Source organism: Haemaphysalis longicornis, unplaced genomic scaffold (genome assembly GCF_048455015.1).
Source record: "Haemaphysalis longicornis isolate Haplotype H1 unplaced genomic scaffold, Haemaphysalis longicornis Haplotype H1 scaffold_2, whole genome shotgun sequence".
Taxonomy (NCBI): domain Eukaryota; kingdom Metazoa; phylum Arthropoda; class Arachnida; order Ixodida; family Ixodidae; genus Haemaphysalis; species Haemaphysalis longicornis.
The window spans coordinates 33,177,977-33,204,762 of record NW_027526295.1 but is presented as its reverse complement, the minus strand read 5'-3'; the positions used below and the strand labels follow the sequence as shown (position 1 = coordinate 33,204,762).

The 26,786-nt window shown below is 48.8% G+C and overlaps 1 protein-coding gene and 1 long non-coding RNA gene across 2 annotated transcripts; both read right to left on the bottom strand.

Moving 5' to 3' along the window:
• Positions 1-577: 577 nt before the first annotated feature.
• Positions 578-9,416, bottom strand: LOC144168828 (uncharacterized). The gene is made up of 3 exons (XR_013322252.1): positions 8,819-9,416; positions 8,131-8,178; positions 578-5,214 (listed from the first exon to the last, which is right to left on the bottom strand). It is a non-coding gene; the product is annotated as an uncharacterized LOC144168828 (long non-coding RNA).
• A 14,618-nt stretch (positions 9,417-24,034) lies between these two features.
• LOC144168827 (uncharacterized) lies at positions 24,035-24,952 on the bottom strand. The gene is made up of 2 exons (XM_077697814.1): positions 24,654-24,952; positions 24,035-24,505 (listed from the first exon to the last, which is right to left on the bottom strand). Exon 2 carries the CDS (start codon positions 24,353-24,355, stop codon positions 24,035-24,037), a length of 321 nt encoding a protein of 106 aa, XP_077553940.1. The 5' UTR covers positions 24,356-24,505; positions 24,654-24,952.
• Between the last annotated feature and the right edge of the window lie 1,834 nt (positions 24,953-26,786).

The following is a 26,786-nucleotide window of genomic DNA, read 5'->3' as shown; positions in this document are numbered from 1 at the left end:
AATCTTCCAACACACTAAATAGGGAAGGATTCACCGTGTATATGCTATGTATCGGAGGGAAACGTCACGCAAGAAGCAAGAAAGAGTGAGTTTACAATGTTCTGATAATTTATTCAAGAAAGACTTGAGACAGTCGCAACACCCCCATTGGGGAAAAGAAAGCGCGAACCATAATTGTTCGACTGCAAGATGGACATCTATAGTGCACAACACACTTTTTTGTAACTACGAGTTCAACTTCTAGTCACATCTGAAAACTGCAGAAACACATTTCTTACAAAAATGTTGGAGATCAACGGGGTGGGCTTGGACTTCAGAACGCTTCAGTAGTTTTCCTCAAATCCCTCGTGGGTTAAGGCAGGATACTGAAGTACTGTGTTGTAGACAAGTATGTACTTACCCTCGACCCTGAGCAGCGCAGCATCTATGGTCACAATTAGCGATACAGTGGCACTTATATGAAGTAAAATCCACACTAGACCAGTCTTCATTAAAACCTTCTGAAAATTTGGCAGCTCTAAACCCTGAATGGCAGCAAAAAAAAAAAAAAAAAAAAAAAAAAAAAAAAAAAAAGAAAAGAAAGAAAAGATGGAGGAGTTCAACACAATCTACGTTGAAGGACAACCAGCTAAGGGTGTGCGCATATGGCAAGCCATCCAGTGATTTGTGCCGGCTAGTTGAAAATGGAAGTGTGAACAACTGATGAGTCTATGGAGAACTTGTGTGCATTAGACACTGGGATTTTGGCGCCGTCTGGTCCAAAGATTGATCCAAAATGGCCATCATCACAGTCCGAGAACATAGAGCTCAAGCACAGTCCTACATGTCTAGGTGGCACAGGGCTGTAAATCACGCCACCTGAGGGCACATTTCTTCATATGCCTAGCCGTTGGCCACAGGGCTGATGTAGGCCTGGGAGAACTTGATGCTCGGCTAAGGGGTCTACACTTTATTTCGAACAAACAACTACCTAGTGCCACCAAGTACAGGATATAGAAGAGAGCGATGTACAGGACAAACACTGGCACGTGCATCTCTTTCGACTTTGCTTCTTAGCGCTGACAAGTGGCCGCTACGCACAGATGCCTATGAAATGCTCCAACCGTTCTCTCTGCGAAGTTGAGTGAAAAAAATGAAGAGCGACCTGAGAGAGGAGTGTTATTTGTACCTTGCGCTACTTACAACTCTCCCATCAGTAATGAATGAAAAAGATGGCAGCAGAGCTGTTGCGTTTTCATCAAACTGTTTATTTCTTTTAAAATTCACGACGGTCCATTTTTTTAAGACTTCAGAAGTTGTATCAACTACTAGCACCATTAAAACATTAAAGACAACTGCCACACCAAATGGCATAGCTATGGCATAGCTATCTAAATCTATCTCTAAATAGTGTTCTTTCAAAACCCAGAAGAATGTGTCTTATTGTTTTTAGAAGATGAAATGTGGACGTGGGAGTGTGTGTCACCTGCAAAGGCAACCACCCAGAGCGCTACCTATGCTGCCTAGCCAAACGTAAGACTAACGAGCAAGACACAACAGCAGTGCACGGAAAAAGAGCGTTCATCAAAAAAGGAAACAGACGTAGAACTAGGTTAAGATAAGACCTTCGGTCTTATCTTAACCTAGTTTTACGTCTTAAGAACTACGTCTTAAGAACTATCTTAAGAACTAGGTTAAGATAAGGCCAAGACCGAACAACAGGGGGACACAACACCATTACATCATCGCAGAGGTAGGAGCCAGAGCTGGAGCCACAGCCAAGACTGGAGCCAGAGATGAGAATGCAGCCTAATACACAGGGTTCGTATGGGCTTCAAAAGCTAAATTTCAAGGGTTTTTAAGGACTTTCAAGGACCAGAAAACACATTTTCAAGGTCCCCATCTTATGTTTTATCTGGGATTATTTATAACTTTTTCAACAAAATGCAAAATTTTGATATTGCCTAGTACCTAAGAACATTATTGCACATTTAGATAAGAGCTATGGGTTCATGAATGCTCCCCCAGCGTTATTTTTTTTTCATAGTTTATATTTAGAGGTTTTTCGTTTTCCTTGGTGTTTTGCTGAGGCTGTTTGATTTCAAAATTTAGTTAATGTTGCCTGCATCTCCTGCTTTGTCAGCAAGAGTATCCGCTGAAATTAACTCAGCAAGTGTTGCTGCAAGGCAGGATGAACTGTGTACACGTCCGCCATTTGCACATAAAAGCAAACGCAGATGGAGCGTATGAGGCACAGCAAACATGCAATGAAAGGCCGTCCACAGACTAGATGGAACATGCAAGATAGAGAACGGAAGCTGGCTTTCACGGGATTGTATCGTGACATGAATTCTATTGAGGAGTGCTGCTCCCAATGTTGCCTCGTAATAATGAGAACCCACAACTCGTAATTTCACGCAATACACTAAAACTTGATAGTTACAATGTTTCTGTACATTTTTAAAACATAAAATTCACGACAAACACTTTAAATTCTTGTGAAAAGATAGGGCCATTTGTTATCTCCAGAAAAATCAAGGGTTTTTAAGGACCCTTTCAAAATTCCAGTACTTTTCAGGCCTTGAAATTTACACTTCTAAATTCAAGGGTTTTCAAGGTTTTCAAGGACCTGTGCGAACCTTGAATACAGGACCACAGGTGCAGCAGGCATCTTGTGAACTGGACAGGCAACTACAACAAAGCCTGGAAAGATGGAAGCCGGAGCCATAGCCAGCAACGTAAGCCCAAGGTAAGTTAATCCCCCCTCTTCCCTCCCTCCCCATCACTGACCATTCAGTCTCACAGTGAGGGAAGCACACAAGGTCAATCTGGGAAACATGCCTACACATGTCCTCTTAACAGAAGAGGAAGATTGGGTGAGTTGATAAATTTTAAAGGGAATAAAGAGCACAAAATGACGAAACACGAGAAAGAGACAACAAAGAAACACAGCGCTGTCTGTTTGTTCTCATGATTCATAGTTTATGCCTTGTAAAATGCGATCTGATGGGTAGGGAAAGAAGCTTCAATGATAACAGAAAAAAGCAGGAAAGCATGCTCGGTTCACAATATGGCGGATGGTTGAAGTTGGTTGGATTAAGGGGTTAACCAAAATTAACTGCAATTAAACTGCATAGCTTCATATGCTGATGGGACCTCTAACCTGGCCAAATTAAAGGGTAAAACTGAACTACAGAGGATGAATCAATTTGTTGACTCTAACATAAAAAAAAGGAGGAACTTGGAGATAAAACACATTCACACAGTTCTACATGACCCCACCCATCACACGAACAACTATAAAGGAGAGCGGCTGAAACAGATTTTTTGACCGCCTCAAGAATATTGCCTCGATGTTAACAAACACTTTCTGCAATGTGCTCAAGTCATTTGACATGTGGCAAGTCAAGATAAGCTGGCTCTAGCAGGGCACTTGTAAACTAGATGCTGCCATCACAAGCGGACACTCGCCCAAACGTATGCACCCATGCAGCTTTATTAAATATCTCAGGGGTGGAACCAGGTACATGTGTTCGGGAGCAATCGTTTGGGAAGCAGGAAGAAATTACAGTCCTCACAGAATTTGCAGAATTTACCGCACCAGCTACAGTCTTTTGTGAAAAGTTTCTAGTCCACAAAGAAGTTAATAGGATGCAAATAATCGAAATACAGGCCTGCACACCAACTGATACAGAAATGTTATCGAATTAATGCGTATAAAGGGGGGCTGCAATGAGATGCGAGTGAAATGTTGGAGGTAGCTCACCTCCCCCAAAGAAAAGGAGGCAAAGAGAACGTGACTGAAAAGGAAAATGAAAACAAAAGAAAAATGAAAACGAAACAGAAAATCAACTCAAAATAAAACTAAAAAACAACTTCAAGGTGCGTTTTGTCTTTTGTTCTGTTCTATTTTTATTTCTTTGGGAACCTTGCAAATTGGCTGGTGGTGACATCAAAGCTGCGTGAGGTTGGTCTCTAGCTTGCGATTATCTGCACTTGTTATCGAATGACCGGCATGTGTGGAAAACAGCCCTTCAAATGAACAGCATGAAAGCACTCTGTGAAACACCTCATTTTCTTCGTCCATTTAAATTGAAAATAATAGGGGGCACTTTTATTATGCGAGCACGTCCATCGTAAAAATAAATAATAAAATTAAATGATTTTTAAATGAACTAGTGTGGGGAATACCGGGAATGGTTTATTACGTTGATAATTACAATGCACCAGCTTTCTTTGGTTACCAGCTAAGTTAAAAAAAGAAACAAAAAAACATTCTGGGGGTTTAACACACTCCGAATATACCTGGGCTCTGAGCTGCGCCGTAGTGGATGGCTCTGGATTAATTTCGACCACCTGGGGATCCTCAACGTGCGCCGAAATCTCGTACACACAAATATTTTTGCTTTTTGCTTCCATCTTAAAAGTAGTCACCGAAGCCAGGAATCGAAATTGTGTCCTTGGACTCAGAAGCACAACGCCACAGAGCCATCATGGTGGCAGTATATGTAAAGTATCATTCCACATAGAAGAGAGCTTGCAGGAGACACAATGTCACACATGCTCTGCATTTTTGGACTGTTTTTTTGTTTGCATTGTGCTGCCTTTTGTTCCAGGAAACCGTGTGGCGCTGATGATCATAATCCGTACAGCGCTGTCCGGGTATACCTATAGCTGCAAATAGCTTCAACTTTGTGTGTCACTGGGGCTTTTAGTCGGCTGACAAATTTACACTGTTAACTGAAGCACGTTAGGTTGCACAAACATTTAAACAAAGCTAACCCTTGGCATGCCAGGCCAGGACTGAGTGATTGGCGCGTAGTGAAAGAGATCATAATTAACATAATTAAGATGCTGTGAATGTCTCACTAAATTGAAGTTCGGCTGCTTTCAAGCCACCAGACACCAATAACATCTTGTGTTCTTTTTCCATCTGCTGGGGTGCATTGGCTAGAACCAGCAAAGTACAGCAAGTAAAGGTGCTACTTGGTTTCCAAGGAAAAGCAGCTTTGCGCTTGACACTTTGTGACTTATGAAGTGTTGTCAGTAGCTTGATGACGAAACTGAGAATACTATTACAATGTTTGAGCCACATCGCGTTTCGAGCCATGATTATGTGCGGTGGTGCAGGGCGATGCAAATAAATGTGTTCGTCGCCATTTGAATGTTTTGGAACAGTTAGAAAAAAAAAAAGCTCACCTCGCAACGGTGCAGCAATCATTCAACCCTCGTAACCTGCCAATGAAAGCACAAGGGCTTCAGTGAAAAAAAAGGGAAGGTGGTGTTGCATTTTACCTAGCAGCTGAATGACACGCATCTTCCTATGCGAAGTCAGCTGCACAACACACATCACAGCCACACAATGTTCACGAGGAAGAAAGGATGCAAAATGGTGGGCTTTGCTAACCCGGGTATTTAGGCACTAACGATGGAGCAAACAATGGGCAATGAACAGCACGTAGCAGCAATCCCAATGGCCACTCTAGCGTTAACCTCAAGAGAAGGAAAGGGCATTGAAGAAGACTAGATTTACAATTGCCAATAAAGCCTCGAGTGGGGTACTCAGGGCAGACTGATCTGAGGTAGTTCTTCATAAAAAGCGGAAGTGCAAGCGTTCCACTGCTTTCCATTGTTCCACCGAGCCTTTGGCTGGCAGTCAAGCTGTCACCACTGAGCACATGAGTTGGTGCTCTTTTAAAACCACGTCTTAAAAGCCACTGGTTAATCAAACTTTTTGTTGGTTACAGTGGCTAAAAATTATTTAATTAGGCACCACAGGGGTTGCAGAAAATGATAGCGAAAAACAAGAGGGTTTCTGGTGGTGGTGCTGCGCTATGTTAGTGCCTTTTAGCCATGCCTAATAACAGTGGCTGATTGGTATGATGCACCTAAGAAGCTTTTTGGTCTCTGCAGTGCGGTGAATCGTACAGCTTGTGATGATGTGGGCTTCAGCAACGTTTGTAGACACCCATCTATAAATGTTGGGCTGCAGTGTTTGTCACAAAATGAAATGAATTGTGTGGACAGGGCGCTGTGCATAAAATTCCGCTATCTTGCAGCGCTATCTTGCAGCATGTCATGTTTTGGTCTCCCTTGTCAAGTTTCTGCTAGAATCTAGGACTCAGGGATAACCGGTATGTGCTGTGGGGTCCACTCAACCAGTAACCATCTGTCGTGCTGTGCTGGGTGTGAATGCACCCAGCACAATTTGATGCAGCCGTACCTCAACTTTACTGCAAGTTATGGTTGCTGGATATCACGGGAGCTTTGGGAGCCTCCCTCCGTGGCTTTCCGGCATTGGAGGCACACAGAGAACCGAGCCATCAGTATCGCTTTTTATAAAAACAGTTCGCTTCATATGTTCAAGCAACGGGTTTCTAGATGCACACGCATTGGGTGTAGGAAAATTGCAGTGCATTTTGTTGATTCTAATATTATGTATTGGCTCTATTTTTGTTTTTTTCTATTGTGCCTTCAGAATGTATAAGTGGTAGTTATTTTTAAAGAACAGAACTTTGTTGGTGCTTTGCACACCATTGCCTTGTGTTGTCTCTTTCATTGTGTTATCCCCTTTCTTGTACACTAAGTGCAACCATTTCAAATTGGAATCCCGAATGAGTATGGCCCAGTCTTCGGCAGTAGCTAGTTGTACTAAGTAAGGAGCGGTAACTACGTACTTGCTTTTTTAATAACTTGTAACTGTAACCGGTTACTCATAAGTTGGAGGAACTTGTAACTGTAACTGTTATTTTTTACAGAGTAACTGTAACTGGAAATACTGTTCCAGTTACTTCCTTCTTCATAAAAGATTACCCAACAGCAACACTCGTTAAAGGCCAACGTAGAGATTGCTCTTTCCATTTTTTCAGACTTTCTTCTTTGCCTTATCCTCTCCACCTTTCACCTTTCCACAACGCGGCTCCCCTCATCGTAGTTTAGGAGAGGAAACCGCTAAGGGGATTATCTTTCCTGCAGAAGACCGATGTCGGAGGCCGGTATTTAACCCCTTGCAATTTGTCATCAGGCCCTGCCCGACAATGCAAAACGGCCGTAGAGGTCCATTCTCGGGCTATGCATCACCTGGGTGTTCAAGGTTAAATTTTGGGGTTTGGCTCCTTGCGATGCACCTGCATTCTTTGCGTACATGATGCGCCATCTCTTGAGGGATAAGTGAACTTTGTCTGTTGCAGTTTTAGTCTTTTTTCACTAGGGTGCAGCACAACCTTCAGCACGGGCCTTCTGGATTCCAGGGTGTTCTCGCGTGCGTGTTGTTCGGCTGATATGCACGACTGCTTCCTCATCGCGTGCATTCTGCAATGGCGCACTTAGCGAAAACGATGACGACTTCGGTGAGGAAGAGAATTACGTGCCTCCATCAGTTAGGGATGATGGCGATTCGAGAGAAGCGAGTGACGAAGACCACGATGGCGGTGGAGACAGCACCATGTGGATCATTACTCTGCGAGCTACGCATTTTGTCGAAAGACGACGAAATGGTGGTGAAAGCTTTTTTTTCCTGGCATCTAGAGCTTTCCATTGTCAATAGTTTTAGTTTGAGGCGCACGCAGCTTCAGAATCATGGCGAAGGAGAAGAGCAGGGAAGCCTACAATACCGCCGCAACCTCATCTGACAGCTGGTGGGTGGCCTGAGGGCTCGAGCCAAAAAGTGGGGCCCGTCTGCACATATGGAGTGCAAGCAAAGGCTAGACGGGACGAGCCATTTCATCTACAAGCTCCCAGGCCAAAGCAGCAAGGACTGCACTGTTTGTAGTGACAGAAAAACAAAAGGAGGCAGGGGGGGAAACTGTGTTTTTCTGCAAAACTTGCAGTAGCAACCTTGGCCTGGCCGCACCCTGGAGAATGCTTCGAGTGGTTTCACATGCTGCTCAAATATTGGTAAAGGAGACGCACGCACAATGCGAGAGAAAAAATAAATGTCCTGTGAATTTCCTTTGCACAGTTTGTGCTTTTCTTCGTGGCTTCGGAAACTGGTAAAACAGCTCGCACTGTAACAGTCGACAGTTGGGTAAAAGGCCTGGACTGGAATGGGTTGAGAGATTTCTCAAAACTTTTCCTTCATCTCGAGTCGAGCGGGGACAAGAAAAAAAGAAACTGGCAGTTAGACCTTGGCCGAGGAGGAAGCTGGCCTACCCTTGTAAAGAAAGGCCACCACAGAGGGACCCACCAAGAACAGGGCACCTGTAATGACACCAAGGGTGCATTAATAATAAGTTAATGCAACAAAATGAGGCGTACACAACAGTTGTTGTTGTAGGACTTGAGGTCTAGGGCTTTATTATGTGCAATTTTGACAGCCCACATGCTTTAGCACCAATATTGGAAAGTGCATTTCTAGCAAGAAATCATAATTTCCAGCTTCATTTCTGACTAGATTATTCGATTCTAGCTGGAATCAACAGCTTCTAACTAGAAAAATTCTTAGTCTAGCCAGAGACTATTACTTCCACCTTGAGGGTTTTTTTTCTTCTAGCTGGACTGACAATGCTAGCTGGAAATAAATCTCAAGGCAGCTAGAAATGAACTAGAAACTGAATTTCTAGCTAGAAATTCCGCTATTTCTAGCTAGAGGAAATTTCTGGTTCAATAATCCAGGTAGAAAAAAAAAACATGTTTTCACCTGGCTAGCATTTGGTTTCTGGTAGTTTGATACAGTAATGGAAAAATAATGACATTACTTTTAAACAGTAGCTGTAACTGTGACAAGTTACTCTTGGGAACTCTGTAACTGTAACAGAGTTACTTTTTTGGCTTAGCAATTACTCTAACAGTGACACTGTTACTTTTTACTGGTAATGTGTCAATCACTGGTTTGGCCCACCTGAAGCCAGTTTCGAGAGGACATTTGGAGAAGTGACTGAAGAAGGAGTTGACAGCCCTTTTGCGGCCCGGTTCTGGAGTACCCCTCACCATCTTGGGCTACCTTAAGTCGATACATAGGGTCACAGGCTGAACAACCTAATCTGCAATGTTAGATGTATATAATGGATGACATAAATGGAAACAAAGCAGCACTGTAGAAGAGCATACAATTCTGGATCTCGCACTCTTCAAAATGCACAATAAACAAACACTGAGGAAGCAGTTTTTCTTAGCAGTGACCACGCATGACATAACAGTGATGAAAATAGGCATAAATGGCTACGAGAAGAAACAAAGGCCAATCAAACTGGTGGGTTGTAGTAGGGGTGTGAAAATGATTGAAGCTTACAAATATCACAGCGAACAATGCAATATTCTATTCGGCCTCAATTTGAATAGCACTGTTTCAAAACTCCGAATAAATTTTCGAGGTATTCCAAAGTCGGAAAACACGCACCGGTGTTCTCCGCTAGCAGCGGCGGGCTTTCCCGCAGTGCTCAAGTGACGTGCGGCGAAACAGCGAAGGCGCCGTTGAGGGGCGCCTCTAATCTCATTAGCATTGGGCCAATTTCCCCCTCCCCCCACCCTTCCCCTTCCAGCTTCAAAACAAACAAATCACTATTTCCAAACATCATCACAATGGAGGAACCCCGCGAAAGATTAGACATGCGGGAGACTTATTTGAGGCAGGACAGAAAAGAACATTGTGAGAGTCAACTTGGATTACATTCACAGCGAGGTTGCCTCTTGTACACGTGTGGAATTCCAGGCAAATACAATTGTCAGCATATGGCATATCGCTGCTTCTAACTAAATATTCCTTACACGCTGCACGCAATGACGTTTGATAATATGTTTAAGGGGAGACACTGCTCTTAAAAAAACTTTTTTAATTTTTGAGTAAACTCTGTGAAACTTGTCAGTCTTGCTGCTTTTCCTCCACTGATTTCAAATATGGAATTATTTTTTTGTTGGTCAATTAGGTCCCGAGATAATTAGAGGTAATTAACCATTTTTGGAGGAACAATAGAAAAAACTGTGTTGGTCAGAAAACTGTCATCTTTACATTTTCCAACACTATGAACCTTGGTGAGTGCAATAAGACAATCAGTTTTTTTTATGCATCCCTTGGAACTAATTTTACAGCTCATTAAACCTTGCTGGCAACACTGGCAAGGAGCCATTTTGAGTGCCAACTTCAAACACTGAAGTTTAATGAGCTGTAAAATTAGTTCTAAGCGACGCATCAAAAAACTGATTGTCTTATTGCACTCACCAGTGTTCATAGTGTTGGAAAATGTAAAAATGACAGTTTTCTGACCAACACAGTTTTGTCTATTTTTCCTCCAAAAATGGTTAATTACCTCTAATTATCTCAGCACCTAATTGACCAACAAAAAAAATAATTCCATATTTGAAATAAGTGGAGGAAAAGCAGCAAGACTGACAAGTTTCACAGAGTTTACATAAAAATTAAAAGAAATAGTTTTAAGAGGAGTGTCCCCCCTTAGAAACCATCTTGAAGGGCATCAACTTATCTTTTGAGGACAGCGCCAAATTTGCTATTCCCGACGCGCTTCACACAATTAAAGAGTCACTTTTGACAATGTATTTATAAACATCTTCAATGGCATCAACCTATGTTTTGAAGTGAGAGTCCAGGGTGCCTCATTTTTAATGTGTGACACATTCCTGTGCGTTCATGTTCTAAGCATTAATTCGCACAACTAAGAGGGACAGCCCGAGAACTAATCGCTCAATCTTGGAGGGGACAGACTTATTTCATTCTGAGGGAAAACGAAAAAGAAACCTTTACCGCAGCCGCCACCCATGGAACTAACTGCAAGGACCCCGCATGATCTATGAGTGAACGGAGCCGTCCATGGGCGTCGGCAGGATTTTGTCTCGAGTGGGCCGGCGTCCATGGCTATCCATGCACTTGGCTCTCCAAAGAGACCGCCAGAGACACAATACGCCTTAGGCACACGCCATCGTTTCCTTACGCAATCAGTGTCAGAGAATCGCACGTCTTTTGTAGCCAAAAGCAGACAGTCGACGAATAAAACGGGTGTCTGCAGTTACCTGCGGCAGAAGCCTTACAAGCTTTAATGCACATCGTTCGCCATCCTTGTGTGTATGCCCATTTTGTGGCATATTCCACAAGATAGAAGAGCTGGCATACACTAAATAAGCAAACAGACCCCTCATTACCGAAACGTGTACTTCATTCGCTTACCTCTAAACAGGAGTAACGTGCAATAATAGTGCCAACTACAATACACATGCAGCAGAACTTGCACTGGTTTGAGATTCGAGTTAATCAAACGTACTTAACGCAATCACATGAAATCGAACAAAATAATTCTGCACAGTTAATTCTCATCACAGCAATGTAACAGATGATGGGTGTAACATTAAGGGACAGGAAGAGAGCGGAGTGAATCAGGGAACAAGCGCGTGTTAAGGGGATATTAGTAGCACGGCCACTCCATCTTCCCCCTTTAGTGCGGCCTGCCGAGTCATCTCGCGAACAAAAGAACTCTTGTGAAAGGAGAAGTTGACTCACTGGCCACAGAGGGAGGTGGGGGCGCTGCTTATGGGTGAAGAGAGCGTCTTGCCTTTGCTTGCACCGCCTCGTGCAAAGGTGGCAGTCTTTCAACTCTTGACACTTTTACGCTGCTGTTGTCCGGTCAACATGCGACCTCGATTATTATTTCGGACTGCTGTCAGTTCTGTGGATGAATTACACTGCACGCGACGCCTAAAAATTGTTGGTTGCCACTTTGCAAATTGAATGCTGTATGACACCCGGAACTGAGCTACCATAGCTGCCGTCGAAAGAATACCTCCAGAATGCCTGGCCTTTTCCTGACAATGGAGTGACAAGGGCAGCCAGTGGCAGCCAAGCTCCAGGGCCGTTGTGTGTTCGCTCCACTTCACCGCAGACGATTACGAGGGAGGAATGAAACACACGTTGCTGCTTCCAACAGCCGTGCCGACTCAGTTTCCGTCCTACCCAACTTACATCTTGTTCCAAAAAGCACAGAACTCTGCTTTGTGTCCCACGTGATGCATGCATGCAAGTGAGAATTTCAGGGGAACCATGCAGCATTAGTGTCAGGTATGAAAAAGCAAAACACCCTCGTCTAGGAGAACCCGATGCTGAAAGCGCAGCCAGTGGATACCAGACACAACAAAACATAGCTTCGCGTGAGTCTGTGGATGGTCAAGAACACAGTGTATTGAAAGCTGAAGAATGCCAGACGACATTTGACCTGGTAGGATACATTGAGGAGACGAAAAGAAACGCACACCGCCTTGAAGTGAAAGTGCAGAGAATAAACACGTCTGTGAAAACTTCAACAAACCTGTGATGAATGCAGGAAGAAAGCTCAACAATAGGAGGACAACTGAGCTGTGCAAGCTCTAAAGACACTTTCGGAGGTCGCAAAACAAGGAGATAGATGTGCCAAATTTGTCGTGGAAGATTATCAGCTTTGATAAGCTGTGGCCAACTTGGCAGGAACCCACGCTGAGGGAATGTGCGTTGTGGAAGGTGACTTCTTGTAAAGGCTACTATCATGTGAGGGGCAGAAAACTGCTGAGGCTGCCGTGCCGAAGCACACTACAAAGGTTTGCCGGAACGAGAGACTCGTGAAGCAAGCCTAATGAAGGAACAGCTCCAAGTCGAGAGACAGAGCTTGCGGCTACAAAAGAGCCTTACTGCAGCCTGATTATTGACGAAATGTCAATACAGCGAAAAGTAATTTATGACCGTCAAGTCGACAAAATTTTCGGTCTTGTTGATATCGGCTGTGAACCACTGAAATAGCCAACATGCTTTGTCCTGTGGGGGCTTTTCAGGGCTTACGTTATCCGCGTAGGGTATTTTTTTACAAGGAACCTTAAGAATGATCGGCTCAGTAACCTGACTCTCAGTGTGCTGAGAGCTGTGGAAGAAGCGTGGTTCCTCATTATCCGTATTGTTACAGACAACCACCACACAAACACAGCCGTGTGTTTTGAGACATGTCGGATGACAACACACTGCAGCACGTTGTGCTGCATCGAGTCTGGGAAAATGATACACTGTCCCTTTCATTGGACCCGAACCACCTCATTAAGAACCTCACAACAAATCTGCTAGAGAGAGAGAGAGGTTTGACAGAACGCAGAAAATTAAGGGAGGTTTTTTTTCTTCTCAAGGTCCTCTTTGAAATCCAACAACACTGGCCTACCTGGCAGAATGTTTGGCTTTCGTTTGTGAAGAAAAGGTAAACTTTTGTGACTGCATGTTTAGATCTAGGCACGTGCCGATGCACAAATGAATAACAGCGCAATACATGAAAATCTTGAATCCTTGGGTGACATGCCCACCGTGCTAACTGCAGCTGAAAGAAAAAGCTTCGCGGGAGGGGGCGTACCAGTTTGTGTTCAGCTTTGATTATTAAGGGGGACTGAGGGATGCCCCTGGCCTGAAGTTGTCTGGTTGTGTAAGCTGGTCTGTACATTTGTCGAGAGAGCCCTCCAGTCAGCAGAGATGCGCAGCTGTGGACAAATATTCAGGCTACTTTCAAGTGCTCTGCTTCCGCGCCTCTCAAACTGTCCTCTGATGTGGTGTTCCGCTTTCAGTGACCCGTACCACTGTGAAAAGTTGTGTCAGCACTTCATCAAGAAGCTGCTGAAGCCCCTATTGGCCAACTGGAATGGAGACCTTAACAGCTATCTAGAAAACATACTACGACTGTCCCAGAAGCCCCTCTCCCCGCATGTGAACTCTTGGGGGGGATGCAAATTTGAGTAATAAATAATGTGCACCTGGAACTATTTACCTGGGGCCATTACTGCCAATTGTACGAGACATGTTGTCCGATGGTAACCTGCATGTCGCGAAAATAAAGTCCCAGAGACGCGAAAATTCCGGTAAAAATAAGCTCGACACTACAGTTCCATTAAACATGGGTGTGGGATCTGTCGACCCCCAAGGACAAGACTCAAGCGTCGAGGGGGAGAGGAACGACCATCGAGGTCTATGTTTAATGGAACATCAACGGGAAGAGAAGACGAAGAAGCAATGCGTGCGCTCGTGCGCCCCTAGACATGACGATGATGCCAGAGCACAGGGAGATTGACCTCTGTCCCTTAAAGACAATGGCTGGCCACACCAGGCCTATGGCGGTCGATGACGATGCGGCTGCGACCCATTCAAAGAGATTCTACAATGGGGTCCAGGTCAAGGACGCGGGTTCGATTCCCGGGCATAGCGGCCGCGTTCCTGATGGAGGCGAAAAGTGAAAATGCCCGTGGGTTCGAGATTTCAGCGCACATTAAAGATCCCCAGGTGGTCAAAAGTAATCCAGAGCCCTTTACTACGGTGCGCCTCACCTAACTTATGCAGTTTCGCCGTGTTAAACCCCAGAATAAAAAAAAAGTCTCTACTCCATATAAATATGTTAATTACTGCAGCCTGTTCAGCAGGGCGTCTCAAGGGAAGCGCAATGAAGCGCAATAATACCACAGCTGAACCATGTACAACTGCTAGCGCAGATGGCTGACTGTGTGGCGTCTTTCAAAGTCGCAGCCTCCCCGCGTCGCCGATAGCAAGCGTCACAGGCGACGGTGCGGAGGGAGAGAGAACTATCGCTTTCACAGGCGGAGAGGAGCATTCGGCGGGCCGCACCAAAAGGGGGACATCGAGCGGCCGTGCTAGTGGAAATTAAGAAGAGGTGGGCGTGGGAAGGGCATGTAATGCGAAGGCAGGATAACCGTTGGTCGTTAAAGGCAACAGAGTGGATCCCTAGAGAAGGCAAGAGTGGCAGGGGGCGGCAGGAAGTTAGGTGGGCGGATGAGATCAAGAAGTTTGCGAGGATAAGTTGGTTGCAGTTAGCACAGGACCGGGATAATTGGAGATCTATGGGAGAGTCCCTTGCCGTGCATCATCGACAACCACAACTGCACCATGTACCACCAGCACAGGAAAAAAAGGCAGCTTTAACAAAGTCCACATCATCAGCAAAGGTGCAGGCAGCTCAATCACCCCAAATAAACTCTACTTAATCGCCGCTCTCAAAAACAGTGCGAAGTCATTTCACTGCACATTTAGTTCCCCCTAGGGCACACTTCTAGAATTCAATTAGAAATCAAAGCCACTTTCTTAACCGAAAGATGATTAAAATGTGAATGAAGCTTTCCACCATGCAACCTGAGTGAAAGTCAGTCCAAAATTCCAGCTGCTTCGACCATGCCGAAATGGCACAATCGGATAGCCATCGGCTTCATAGCGCAAGGGTCCCAGATTCGATTCCGATCATGGGAAGGATTTTTTCTTGAGGCGCTGATGTGCCATTGTGGAAACCCATTGCATAAGTTCGCATTCCTGCAGCGCGTTTTGGGCATAAGAATGTGGACTTTTTCGGCTGTGAAGAGATTGGCTTTCGACCATAGAAAGCTTCGCATTTCAACCATCTTTCACTTCACCCACGACCGTCATCACGGTCAGAGGAAGTTGACTTTCCTGCGGTGCTTTTTGGGGTATCAGTGTTATGTCAATTGGCTTTAATTAGGCCACACCCTTCCAGAATGAGCATTTCGCGGCCCTGGTGAAAAAGAACATATGGCCAGCAAACGAATGAACACTTTGAACTTTCTGATTATGTTGTTCTGATGAATGAGGTAAAACGCAAATTCAACGATGAAAACAAACGAGAGAAGAGAATTCAGTTCCTAACCTTGGCTCCGCATTCTTGGTCCCGCGAGAAAATCATGACGTTTTTTGGCGCGTCGGAGCGGGAGGTGCGTGAAGCAGTGAAGGTGAAAGTGGCTGAAGGCATTTTGGGAACGCGACCAAAAAGACAAGGCCGCGTGATCAGTGAATCCACCAAGTCATCGATAATTCAGTTTTTTGAAGATGACTCGGTCTCCTACTGCCTGCCTGGGAGGAAGGATGCTCTGAACGGTCGCCAAAAACGCCTTCTGCTGATGAACCTGAAAGAAATGAACCACGAGTGGAAACGAACATTTAACCTTAAATGCGGTTTTTCGACATTTGGCAGTTTGCGCCCTGCCCACTGTGTTCTGGTTGGCGCCAGTGGCACACACACCGTGTGTGTGTGCATGGAGCATCAGAACTTTAAGCTAATGCTGCATGCTAGTGGCCTTAGCCACACGCCGGAAGAGCTACTGAGAACAACGGTGTGTGATCTCGATAGTGAGAAGTGCATCTTTGGGAGGTGTGGCGATTGCCCTGGGACCACGTCCGCCGAGACACTTCTCCGAAGCCTCGATGTTTTTCGCAGTGAGCACAGTGAAGTCCGAGTCCAACAGTGGATTGCTGGTATTCGCTGCACATTGCAATGTTTTGTTATGACACCACAGGAATTTTCTGAAAAATTTTCGTCCATGCTGAGTGAACTGAAGGTCCACCATTTCATTAGTAAGCAGCGAGCTCAACACTTGCGAGCGCTGAAGGCAAGCCGGAGCAAAAAAGAGGCAGTTGCAGTCATGGGCTTTGCGGAGAATTACAGCTTTGAAATTCAAGATGCACCTCAGTCTTATCACTCGGTGAACACGCAAGCTACCATGCATCCAATAGTCACATACTGCGCCTCAGAAAACACCGAAGGTCTGTCTGTGATGTCTTTCGCTGTCATTTCTGACTGCTTGGAGGAGCACGATACCGCAGCAGTGTCAGTATTTCAGCATGAGCTGATAAAATGTTTGAAGAACGAAATGCCTGAACTCAAAGAGATTCACTACTTCTCAGACGGAGCCTCTTCACAATACAAAAACAAAAAACATTTTTTGAACTTGTGCCACCACGAAAGTGACTACCAGATTCGAGCCGGCTGGAACTTTTTTGCGACATCCCACGGCAAGAGCGTGTGCGACGGAATTGGCGGGACAGTTAAGCGCCTCGCAGGAAGAGCAAGCCTTCAAAGGCCTTTTAAGGACCAAATACAGTCCCTGGAAGGTCTGTTTAGTTGGGCAAGAGAGAACATCAAGGGTGTGTGCATAATATGGGTGCCAAAAGCAGTGGTCAGTGAAAGAAGAGCCCATTTGGTGTCTAGGTTTTCGACGGCCAAGGCTATCAAGGGGACGAGAAGCCTGCACTACTTCAAGCCCATTTCACTTTCCACGATGCTCGTTTCGGTCACATCGTCCTCAGAAAGGAAGGAGGTGAAAGTTATGAAGCGCAACTAAGATGAAGCTCACCTCCCACTCACTGCTGTCTTTTAAGCTTGTCATGTTGGTCACATGACGTATTTGACGAGGGAAGACGCTGAGGGCTTGCCCATTAGCTCTACAAGCCACCCCTCCGCATTGTTGCACCGGCCAAATTCTCATTTTGAATTACGCATAAATTCTTGCCACAGGCGACAATATTATCTACGCTACTCGTTGCTATCGGGATGAGTATTCCAGATCGGAACGTATCCAGGCCGTGCGGAACCAAACCGGCCTTACCCTTTACTCGCACGGAAGAAACTGAACAGTGCAGAAAGCGCAATCGGGAATTCACTCATTTTCTCTGGACCAACTAACCCCACTGTGCATTGTCGGAAGGACTTCTGCGATGAGACCTGTGTGTCAAGTCTAAGCGGTAAGCACAAGAGGTTCTTTTAAACACCCAAGGGGACGAGAAATTCCTGCGGTCCTCCGGGGAGGACCAATCTACGCCTTCAAACCAAGACTGTGCCTTCACATACAGCCATAACGAATGTGGAATCACCAAGGATACAGCAGCTTCACCCGAACATTGCCACCTTGGGGACTCGCCGTTGAACTACTGCTGTGGGGTAAAGCTATCGTATGAGGAAATGGACGCATATATGTGCGAGGATATGCGATAAAAAGAGTGTATGTGAGAGTGAGATGACTGTCTGATACCCGAGGTGGGCGTTGAAGGAAAAACGTCGTGATCTGCCTTACCTAGCCGTAACCCAGTATATCTTGTATCTTGGCGCGCCTTTGGCCATCTTGACTGCTGTGGGTCTGAGAAGAAGTGCTTAACATTTTTTGTGCTTTTATTATTGCACTTTTTCAGTGTATTGATATCTGCATTGCAAATATTGTCGGTTGTATTTTTTGTGGTGATCATGGCAGTACCCAATAATGTTATGTAGGTCTCCTCTGGCATTGTACAGAGTGGAAGGACAAATAAATATCTGGAGAGTACCAGTTCGAGAAATGGAACTCGAAAATGAGTTTGGATTCTATTTCTGACGTTGTGTTCGCATTTTCTTGCATTGCATGTCTAAACTCGGTGATAGTTTATACAACTCCAGCTAGATAAGATGTGTCAAACCGCTGGTTATTGCGTCAGTGTTATTCCTTTGTCCACATAATGCGGTTGTAAAGAGAAGCATGGGGTTCCATTCCCGTCAAAATTCATGGGCATAAATGTTCACTGTCACGGACGACAAATCCCTAAGGCAGGAATATGTCCATTGCTCCTTCACGTGAAAAATTCCATGGTGTCTGATTGTGCTCATATTGCCTTTTTATGCAGCAACACAAGTGATACCTGTAGAAACGGCAGCAGCGTCATTTCTCCACATGGCTACAACAGCACTTGGTAAAGGTCAGTATTCCTGTTAGAGCCGCAGTGCCCGCGGCGTGCCCATTGTGAACAGCGGTGTCGGTGTAGTTGGTAGGGAAGCAGCCAGAGGAGGCAATGTGCAACAAACCTGTGCGAACGGCAGCCACTGCAGTCGGACGTTGCAGCTGCCAGAGGCCACTGCATGCAGCTTGGCAGCCAACAGCAGCTCCACGTGCCCGCTGGAGCGGGACGGCCGCCCGCAGTCGCAGGAGAGTTGGCCGGGAGTCCGTCAGGACCAGGGCCTCGCTGTTCTGGCCTGCCTGCTCGAGCAGCAGGTCCGCAGCCAGGTGCAGGCCAGCCAGCTCCGTGGTGGTCGACGACGCGGGAAAGGGCAGGCGGCACGCTCGGCTGGCGCCGAGTGCAGGAGCCATGCAGGCGGCTGCCGCGTTGCCCGTGTGCGGCAGCACCGAGCCGTCCGTGAAGACGTGTAGGCGACGGCCGCTGGCGTCTTCATGCAGCAAGGCACCCACCCCCTGGTAGATGGCCGCGTGGGGGGGGGGGGGGGGGGGTGTGCTTGCTGCGCACCCTGGGTAGCCTGCTGGCGATCTGTAGGGCCTCCCCCGTGCAAGGCGGAGGCGGCTCCAGACGGGGCCCCTGCGGAACCTCGATGTTTTCGTCTTAGATCCGCAGAAGCATGCCCATTAGCGTTTCGAGTGGGGCCAGTTGGTTCATTCTGAACTTACAAAACAGTGCAAATGATGAGGACTAAGAAAAAAAAAATGGCGCCAATCCACTCTGTGAATTTGGTTGAAAAGCAAAGCTGTAAACGGCACCTACAACAATTACCCATGCAACATCACATAAATTTCCTCCCGTCGCTCTACAAAATGTGAAACCAGAGAGATGTGAAATGTACTTAACCACATCCTCTATTACTTCAAAGAGATATTCTTCCTCCGGTTAAATAAATGCAGGATGCATTAATGGTGGTTGGTTAAGTTGTATTGGTGTAGCACATGAGTGGAAACTTTTTACAAAATTAAAGCTCAAACCCAGTGTCAGACGATCTCACTTCTCCACCTCTGCCGTCGCGCACGGAGGCGATGAGATCGGTGGCAGAGACAGGGGAGGAGCAGCAGGAGGAGGAGGAGGAGGCGGAGGAAATACTTCTATTCAGATTTCTGAACGGCCACAGTGAGTGCGGCCCAGGGGAGTGGTTCCTTCTTCACTGTAGCCCATATTAAGTCCGCGCCGCCTGTGCCCTGTCCACCAGCTGAAGCTGAGTAGGCTGAGAGGGGCTGGACAGCAGCATCTCCCATTGCTCTTGTTAGGTAGTTGACAGAAGGAGAGGACGGTGCTCAGGGCTAAAGTCACGTGCCCCGAGTATGTGACGGAGAATCCTACTTCTGAGCAAAATTTACATTCAGCGTCGTAGCGATTCGCGTGCATTAAGTTAAGACGCGTCCGGTGTGGGAAGGAGCCGTTGTATGAGCCGTAGGGTAATTTGTTGTTCTGTGGAAAGGTCAGGGTAAGGTGAAGGTAGGGACTGCCTCAGGAGGGGATAATTCTGGGTTATGTCTCTGAACGAGGCAAGCGGGTGACTGTCCTCGTATAGCTCTATAGCACGGGGGGTGAAAGTGCAGGCTTGGTGGGCGTATTCGTAGCGCTCCATGGAAGCGTGAGCGGGTGTCCAAATGAGCTGAATGGAACCATTTGGGGAGTGGTTTTTTAGCACACGCAGTGAAGGTCGGAACACCAAACCCGACAGGTAGTTCCGGTAGGCTTGTTGGCAATTGGTGACTACCTTACGAACCGCTGGTTGAGAGCCAAGGCGACGGCGGCCTCTTCTGCTGCCATCATGTCTTCGGTCTTGAGTGAGGCACAAGCAAGGAGGTTGGTTCTGGAGGTAGCCACGATGATGGCGTACGGCTGCCCTCGATTTTGGGAGGCAACTGTATAGATAACTGCATTATCCCCACCGAGGGTGGTGTTGATCGCTTCAGCCCGTGCTTGTTGGCTCGTCTGGGTGTCCCTCGTCTGGGGGGTTCATATTTGGAAGCAAAGGGAGCATATTTACTTCTTGTCGCCAAAAGCCCAGGAGTACATCAAGCGGAGGGACATTCTGTGCTGCCCAACCAATCTGGTGAAACATGCGGCGACCCGCCGCAGTTCTGCTCATTCGGAGCTTGGATAGAAAGATGAAGCTCTATCAGATTTTCCACCGTGTTGTAGATCCCCGTGCAAAGCAGCCTCTCTGTGGCGCACTCATGGGAAGACCAATGGCTTGCTCAACCAACTTTCTAACCATTATATAAAGCATCTTTATGTTCTCCTTGCTGAGAAGAACACAGGGGGCTGACTTAAGTGATTCTCGAGAGGACGAAAGATTGAACTAATCGAAAGGTATCGGACGGATTCCTTGAGGCCTTACTTCTTGGAGGCAACTCGCCTGATCATATGTATGATTTATTGATGCTGTGTTTGAGGCACTGCAAAAAATTCGTTACTCTTGGTGTTGGCGTGAAGATGTAGGCCCAGGATTTTGATGCTGGGGCTTGGAGTGATGGCCTCGCCATCAAGGACTATTTGAATGTGTTCCTTAAGGTATCGTCTGGTGTGAGGGCGGACGACAAGGAACTGAGATTTTTTACGCGAACACTGGAAGCCACAGGCTCATTGGCGTACTAGAAGTGAGATGCCATGGGTTGGTGTGAGCGTCGTTTAATTGCTATCGCTTGGCATTTAGCGAGAATGCAGGGTGAAACCCATAGACGCGCTTGGTCAATGCACCACTTGTCTTACCCATCTCCGCGTGGGCTCGTAGCTAAATCGGTAAGACAACGGGCTCCTTCTTTGTCACTCTGTTAGTTCTAGGTTCGATTCCTGGCGTGTAGTAAATTCTTTTATTTGTTTGCGGGAGTTTTCTGGTGACACCAATGGTCGCGAAAGAACCCTTGGGGGGTAGAGGTAAAAAGCTTTGCTTTAAAAAGGCACAGACAAGCACTTGTCTGTGCCTTCTTTCTTAGTCCTCGTCATTTTTGCTATTTTGTAAGTTCAGCATGCCCATCTGTGAGTTGGGCCGGCCGCGAAACTGCTGCAGCAGGGCAGCCCCATCCAAGGACTTCTGCAGCCGGTCGATGTGGTGCAGACCCATCTGGAGGGCCCGTAGCTCGATGGGCCATGTGGCCGCCTCCGTGTAGGTGGCCACCACGGGGGAGTACCTGGGGAGGCCCAGACAGAGCCGGATGGCCCCGCGCTGGTCTAGCTCCAGCTCCCTCCACCGGGGGCGCTTAAGGTGCAATAGCAGCAGTGCGTACAGCACGGCCGACGAGGCCATGCTGTTGAAGATGCGGAGCGCCACCCAGTGGGAGCAGCCGTTGCCATGAGCCAGCAGCTGCCGCACTCCGCACAGCACCCCAGCAGCGCGCTTCTGCATGGTCTGCAGAACTGGAGTCCAGGTCAGCTGGCAGTCCACCAGCAGGCCCAGGTACGTTACTTGAAGGCGCTATGGGAGGGGCTGGCCATTCAAGATGAGGTTCCGTGTTGAACAGCGGGCGGCCTTCCCCTTGGGGTGCAGCATCAGGGCCTGGGTCTTGGACCCGGAGAGCACCAGGCCACGTCTTGCCAGGAAAGCCGCCACCGAGTCCAGCGCCTCCTGCAGGCATGCCTTCACGTGCCTGTTCATCCTGGTGGGTCTGTGCGTCCAAATGGTGATGTCGTCCCCACTGGGTACTGGAGCCCAGCGGGGATGCAGTCTGGAAGCGGGGCCAGCACCAGGTTGAACAGGAAGGGGCTTAGCATGCCTCCCTGGGGCACCCCAGAGCAGACGTCCCATAGACTGCTGGTTGCCAGGCCGACCTTCACCTGGAAGGTTTGGCAAGCCAGGAACGCCTGCACGTAGCCCCTGAGGTGCCCCACGACACCCATGCCATCCAGCGCCTCAAGAATGGTGCCGTGCGCAACAGTGTCGAACGCCGCCTTCATGTCGAGCAGCAGGAGGTAGGCCACCTCCCTGTTGTGGGAGGCCTGCTGCTCGAGCATGGAGCCGACGTCGCCCAGGGAGTCAGCAGTGCAGCGGTGCCGCCTGAAGCCACTCTGCTGCTCCCGGAACACTCCCCGCTGGTCGGCGATCCACCGCAGACGTGCCAGGGCCACATGCTCCAGTACCGTGCTCGCCGTGGATGTGAGCGGCACCGGCCGGTAGGACGCTGGTTCCGTGGGCGGCTTGCCGACCTTCAGGATCGGGGACACCAGGCCCACCAGCCAGGCTGCCGGGAGAATGCCCGCCGTACAGGCGCGGTTGAAGAGCAGCAGGAGCGGCCCCAGGAGGGTGACGTCCAGGTTGCGCAGCATCTGGCACGTCACCCCATCGATTCCCAGGGCGCTCCTGCGTTTGGGGCAGCGGTCCAGGGCAGTGGTCCAGGGCAGCCTGCAGCTCCTGCAAGGTGAGCTCAGCCGAGCACAAGGCCACAACTAGGGGCTCAGGGAGGGCAGCCGCAGTTGCGTTCTGCTGGACAGGAGCAGCCGGGCCGGCCTGGACAGACTGGGCAACTGGTCCGCAAGAAGCTCTGCCAGGCCCGCCTCAGTGATGTCCAGGGTGACGGCGGCAGACAGCAGTGGGTGTCGACTGGTGGTGGCAGGGCGCAGTGGGGCCTTGAAGACTAGCCAGGCCCTCGTTGGGTCTCTGCTGGAATCCATTGAGGAGCATACAGACTCCCAGCCCTGCGTGCGGCGCTGCCGGGCCCGTCGTCTGCACTGGGCATCTGCCTGCCTCGGTTCCGTCCAATCGCCTGGCTGCTTGCTCCTGATGGCGCAATGCTGCAGCTGGTTGCGGCACACCTGAAGCCATAGGAGCTCCAGGTCCGGTAGTGCCGTGCAGAAGGGTACCTCCCCCCGTACCATGGCCTTGTCAGCACTCCGCACGACAGCTGCCAGGAAGTCGGGCTCTGGTTCCTCCAGGCACTTGGCCACCTCCTTATGGAAGTTGGTCCAGCTGACGATGGCATAGACCCTGGTGTCAGCACGCCTGTGGTCGCCTCTGGGGGTGAACAAGGTGGAGTACTGGTCTGACCCCCATGTGCTGGTGGCGGTCTCCCAGGAGTAGGGCAAACGCTGCAATACCAGGGTCAGATCGATGTGCGTCAGCTGGACAGTGCTCCGAGGGCCAGGGCGGACGAATGTGGGGAGACCCGTGTTGGCGACACGCAGCCCACAGGAGGTGGCGGCGTCCAGGTGTCGGCCCCTGCCCGTGGGGCGGGGGCTGCCCCAGGGTGGGTGGCGGGCGTTGAAATCCCCACACACCACGGCGTCAGGGCCCAGGAGTGCCCGCAGTCAACGCAGTGCCGTGGCGTCCCAGGAAGGTTGTGGCCGCACGTAGACGCTGGCCATGGCGGTGTCCGTGGACCCCATGCGCACCGTGACAGTGGCGCAGTGCATGGGGCCCCGCGTGACTGAGACCAGGTCGACCGGGGTGCTGCTCAGTGCGGCTCGCACGTAGACGGCCACGTGGGATTTCCCTGGCCGGTGGCCAGCATCGAGACAGGGGTGGTTGCTGCAGGAGCGCAGGCGGCAGCTGGTGGTGCTGGGGTGACACACGTACCTTGGCAGGCGCAGGGAACCGACGCAGACGTACGCCTCCTAGAGCGCCGCCACGTCATACTGCTCCCTCAGCAGATGGTCCGCCAGCTCTGCATTACGCGGCCCCAGATGGTTGCAGTTCCACTGCAGGATGCGTGGCCGCAGGCCTGACCTGCAGGGTCTGCTAGCCATGCTGGGGGGGGGGGAGGGGTTCACGCGGGCCAGGGCAGCAGTGGCCGCTAGGCGGGCGGGGTCGTCGGCAGGCAGGCGGCCCACCAGGCTGAGGACCAGAGCCAGGAGGACTGGCACCAGCTGGTCCTGGATGGGGGCGGCGGGGCTTGCCGGCGGCTGCTGCTGCTGACTGGTGCGCCACCCAGCCATCTCGGCGTAGCTCGGGCGCTGCTGGCCAGTGCGCAGCGACGCAACGGCCTCAGCTGGGGTGCCCGAGCCATGGCTGTGTCCACCTGGCGTTCGTGCTGCCAGCGGGGGCAACGGGGGTTGGTGACGGCGTGTGCGCCGCCGCAGTAGGAGCTGCGGAGGGCAGATGGCTCGTACTTCGACTCGCGGGGCGGCCGGCGCGGACAGCAATGCCAGCCACACTAGTGGCCAAAAGTGCAGCCAGACACTCGGCTGTCTCGGCATCGGCTGCCACCACGTTCAAACGGGTGTTGACCCTCACCTGGGACACACCGGAGGTGGCGGCGAGCTCCCGGGCGATAGCCTCCCTTGAAGTGTCAAGGAAGGACGCAGTGAGGTCCGCGGGTCGGAACAGGCAGGTGCCGGCGGCCGGCAGCGCGATCGGGCGCCGCGCAGCCAGTTTCCTGGCCTTCCGCTACCCTGCCTTGCTTCTCCGTATTGTCCACGGCCCCTCCGGATCCTCCAGCAAGTTTGGATGGCGTAGAGCCACCCGATAGGCCGACGCGCGCACGAGGGACGAGCCAGGCGGCTGTTTGTTTACGCCGTGGGCGCGCGCGCGCGCTTGCGAAGTTGCGCAACACCTCGCTGTTTTCTCGAGTGGGATCATGGAGGATGAGTGGGATCAAAAAATTGGCAAAGGCTGCTGCACTCCGGGGCAACGTTACTAGATAGGTTCAGTTGTAAAACTCTCCCCATGCGCCAGTAGTATTAACTCTATGCCATGCGCCGTGCATCGCCGGTGTCTCCGTTTCTCGGCGTTCCGCGAGAGGGCGGGACCGCCGCATTTTGCTCTACCCGGCCGCTGCTCGTCGCGTGCAACGGCGCCTCTCCCAATGCCTCTTCTGCCTTTTCATGACGTTAGCGCGCGATAATATTAAAGACTACCCGCTACCCGCCAAGTTATCCGCGACCAGACTACATCTAGGCCAGAGTACTTTCCAGTAGCTGCTCAGGATCGCTTAATGTGGGGCGTAAAAGTGGTAAAAGCCGTTAGTTACGGCTCATTGCTTTGCTTTCTTCAACAGGTCAGCCGAAGCGCATCGTAGTTTGCGCGCGCTTGCGTCGGCTGCTCGCTGGCAGTCAACCACGAGAGTGAACGGTCTGCAGCGAGCTGGTAGCGTAGAATAAGCCTCCGTTAAAGCTTATTTTGATTGACTCTCCCAAATTTTATAAAAAAAATCATGAAACCGCTCATTTTATTTCCAGCCAATTAGAAGCAAGGTCACCATCAATTGGAGCTACGTCACTTTGTGGCTCTAGTAATTAAGGCCACTCGAAGACGAAACTTCCTAATTTTCTCGACGTCCTTTTTAGAATAGTATCTTTTCCATGTTTTGCCCTGACAACAGTTAGCTTTACCAAACGTACGTCACTAAGAAGCGACGTTTCCGCAAATGCGAAATATCTCTAATTGAAAGAATTATTGAGTCATTTAACTGACGAAGTTAAACCAGCTTACATGTCAATAAGCATAAAGTCTTTGCAGCAATTTATTGGTTTTTACAGTACACACTTTACGGCAGACACAAAGTAGAAAAATATATGCAACGTTTTTTTTTTTATTTACAATCAACTCCACATCGTTTTTGCTTAAGGTGATTATGGCTCGTTAAGAGAAACAAAGTAATGAATAGAAACATGCAAGAATTTATATTTAGAAATCAACTCATCTTTTTTGCTTGCGGTGAATATGGCTACAAAATACCAAAGCATGTTAACAGAAAAAACTAATAAATAGATACATGTATGCAAGGTTTTTTTTTCATTTAAATCGAACTCTACAACTTTAATTGCCAGCGTGCTTGCAGTAGCTTAGCGCGTTGTGCGTCGACTTAACCTGCACATTCAAGGCACATTCTTGCTGAAGGAATCTGGAATAGAAATGCACGTCACCAAATACGATTTGATGACGCGCGCAGAGAATTCCTCAGAGAGAACGTCATTGCATGTACGAACCATTTGTCGATGTCCTGTTCGTGAAAATGGCAGTCGCACACTTTGGACTTTGTCGAAAGCTTCTTATCCGCTACAAAGGAATTCGAACAGCGCACATTTTAACGAAGGACGGACAGAGTTACACACCACAATGCTTCTTCGTTAAAATGTGCGCTGTTCCTTCCTTTGACCACCAACTAGCCCAACATGGTATCCGTTTCCTTACCCGCACGCGGGATGGCCTTAATCCATAGCGAGCGTCGCATTTTTGGAAGCCGAGAAGAAGTGCCTTGCTCTTAATTGTTGCTGCTGTAGCCACTGGTACACCCGGGAATAAAGCAGGTCGGCATTGTCTGCATCAGCCTCACATGCAGAGACCCACATCAATGGAATACAGTCGCTGGCAAATCACTAAACGTGCCACTCGAACGGCATCGCGCATTCAACACTACTGAGAAAG

What these genes read in the sequence shown, in the direction of transcription:
- LOC144168827 (XM_077697814.1), bottom strand. Translation starts at nt 24,355, where the DNA reads ATGGCTGGGTGGCGCACCAGTCAGCAGCAGCAGCCGCCGGCAAGCCCC.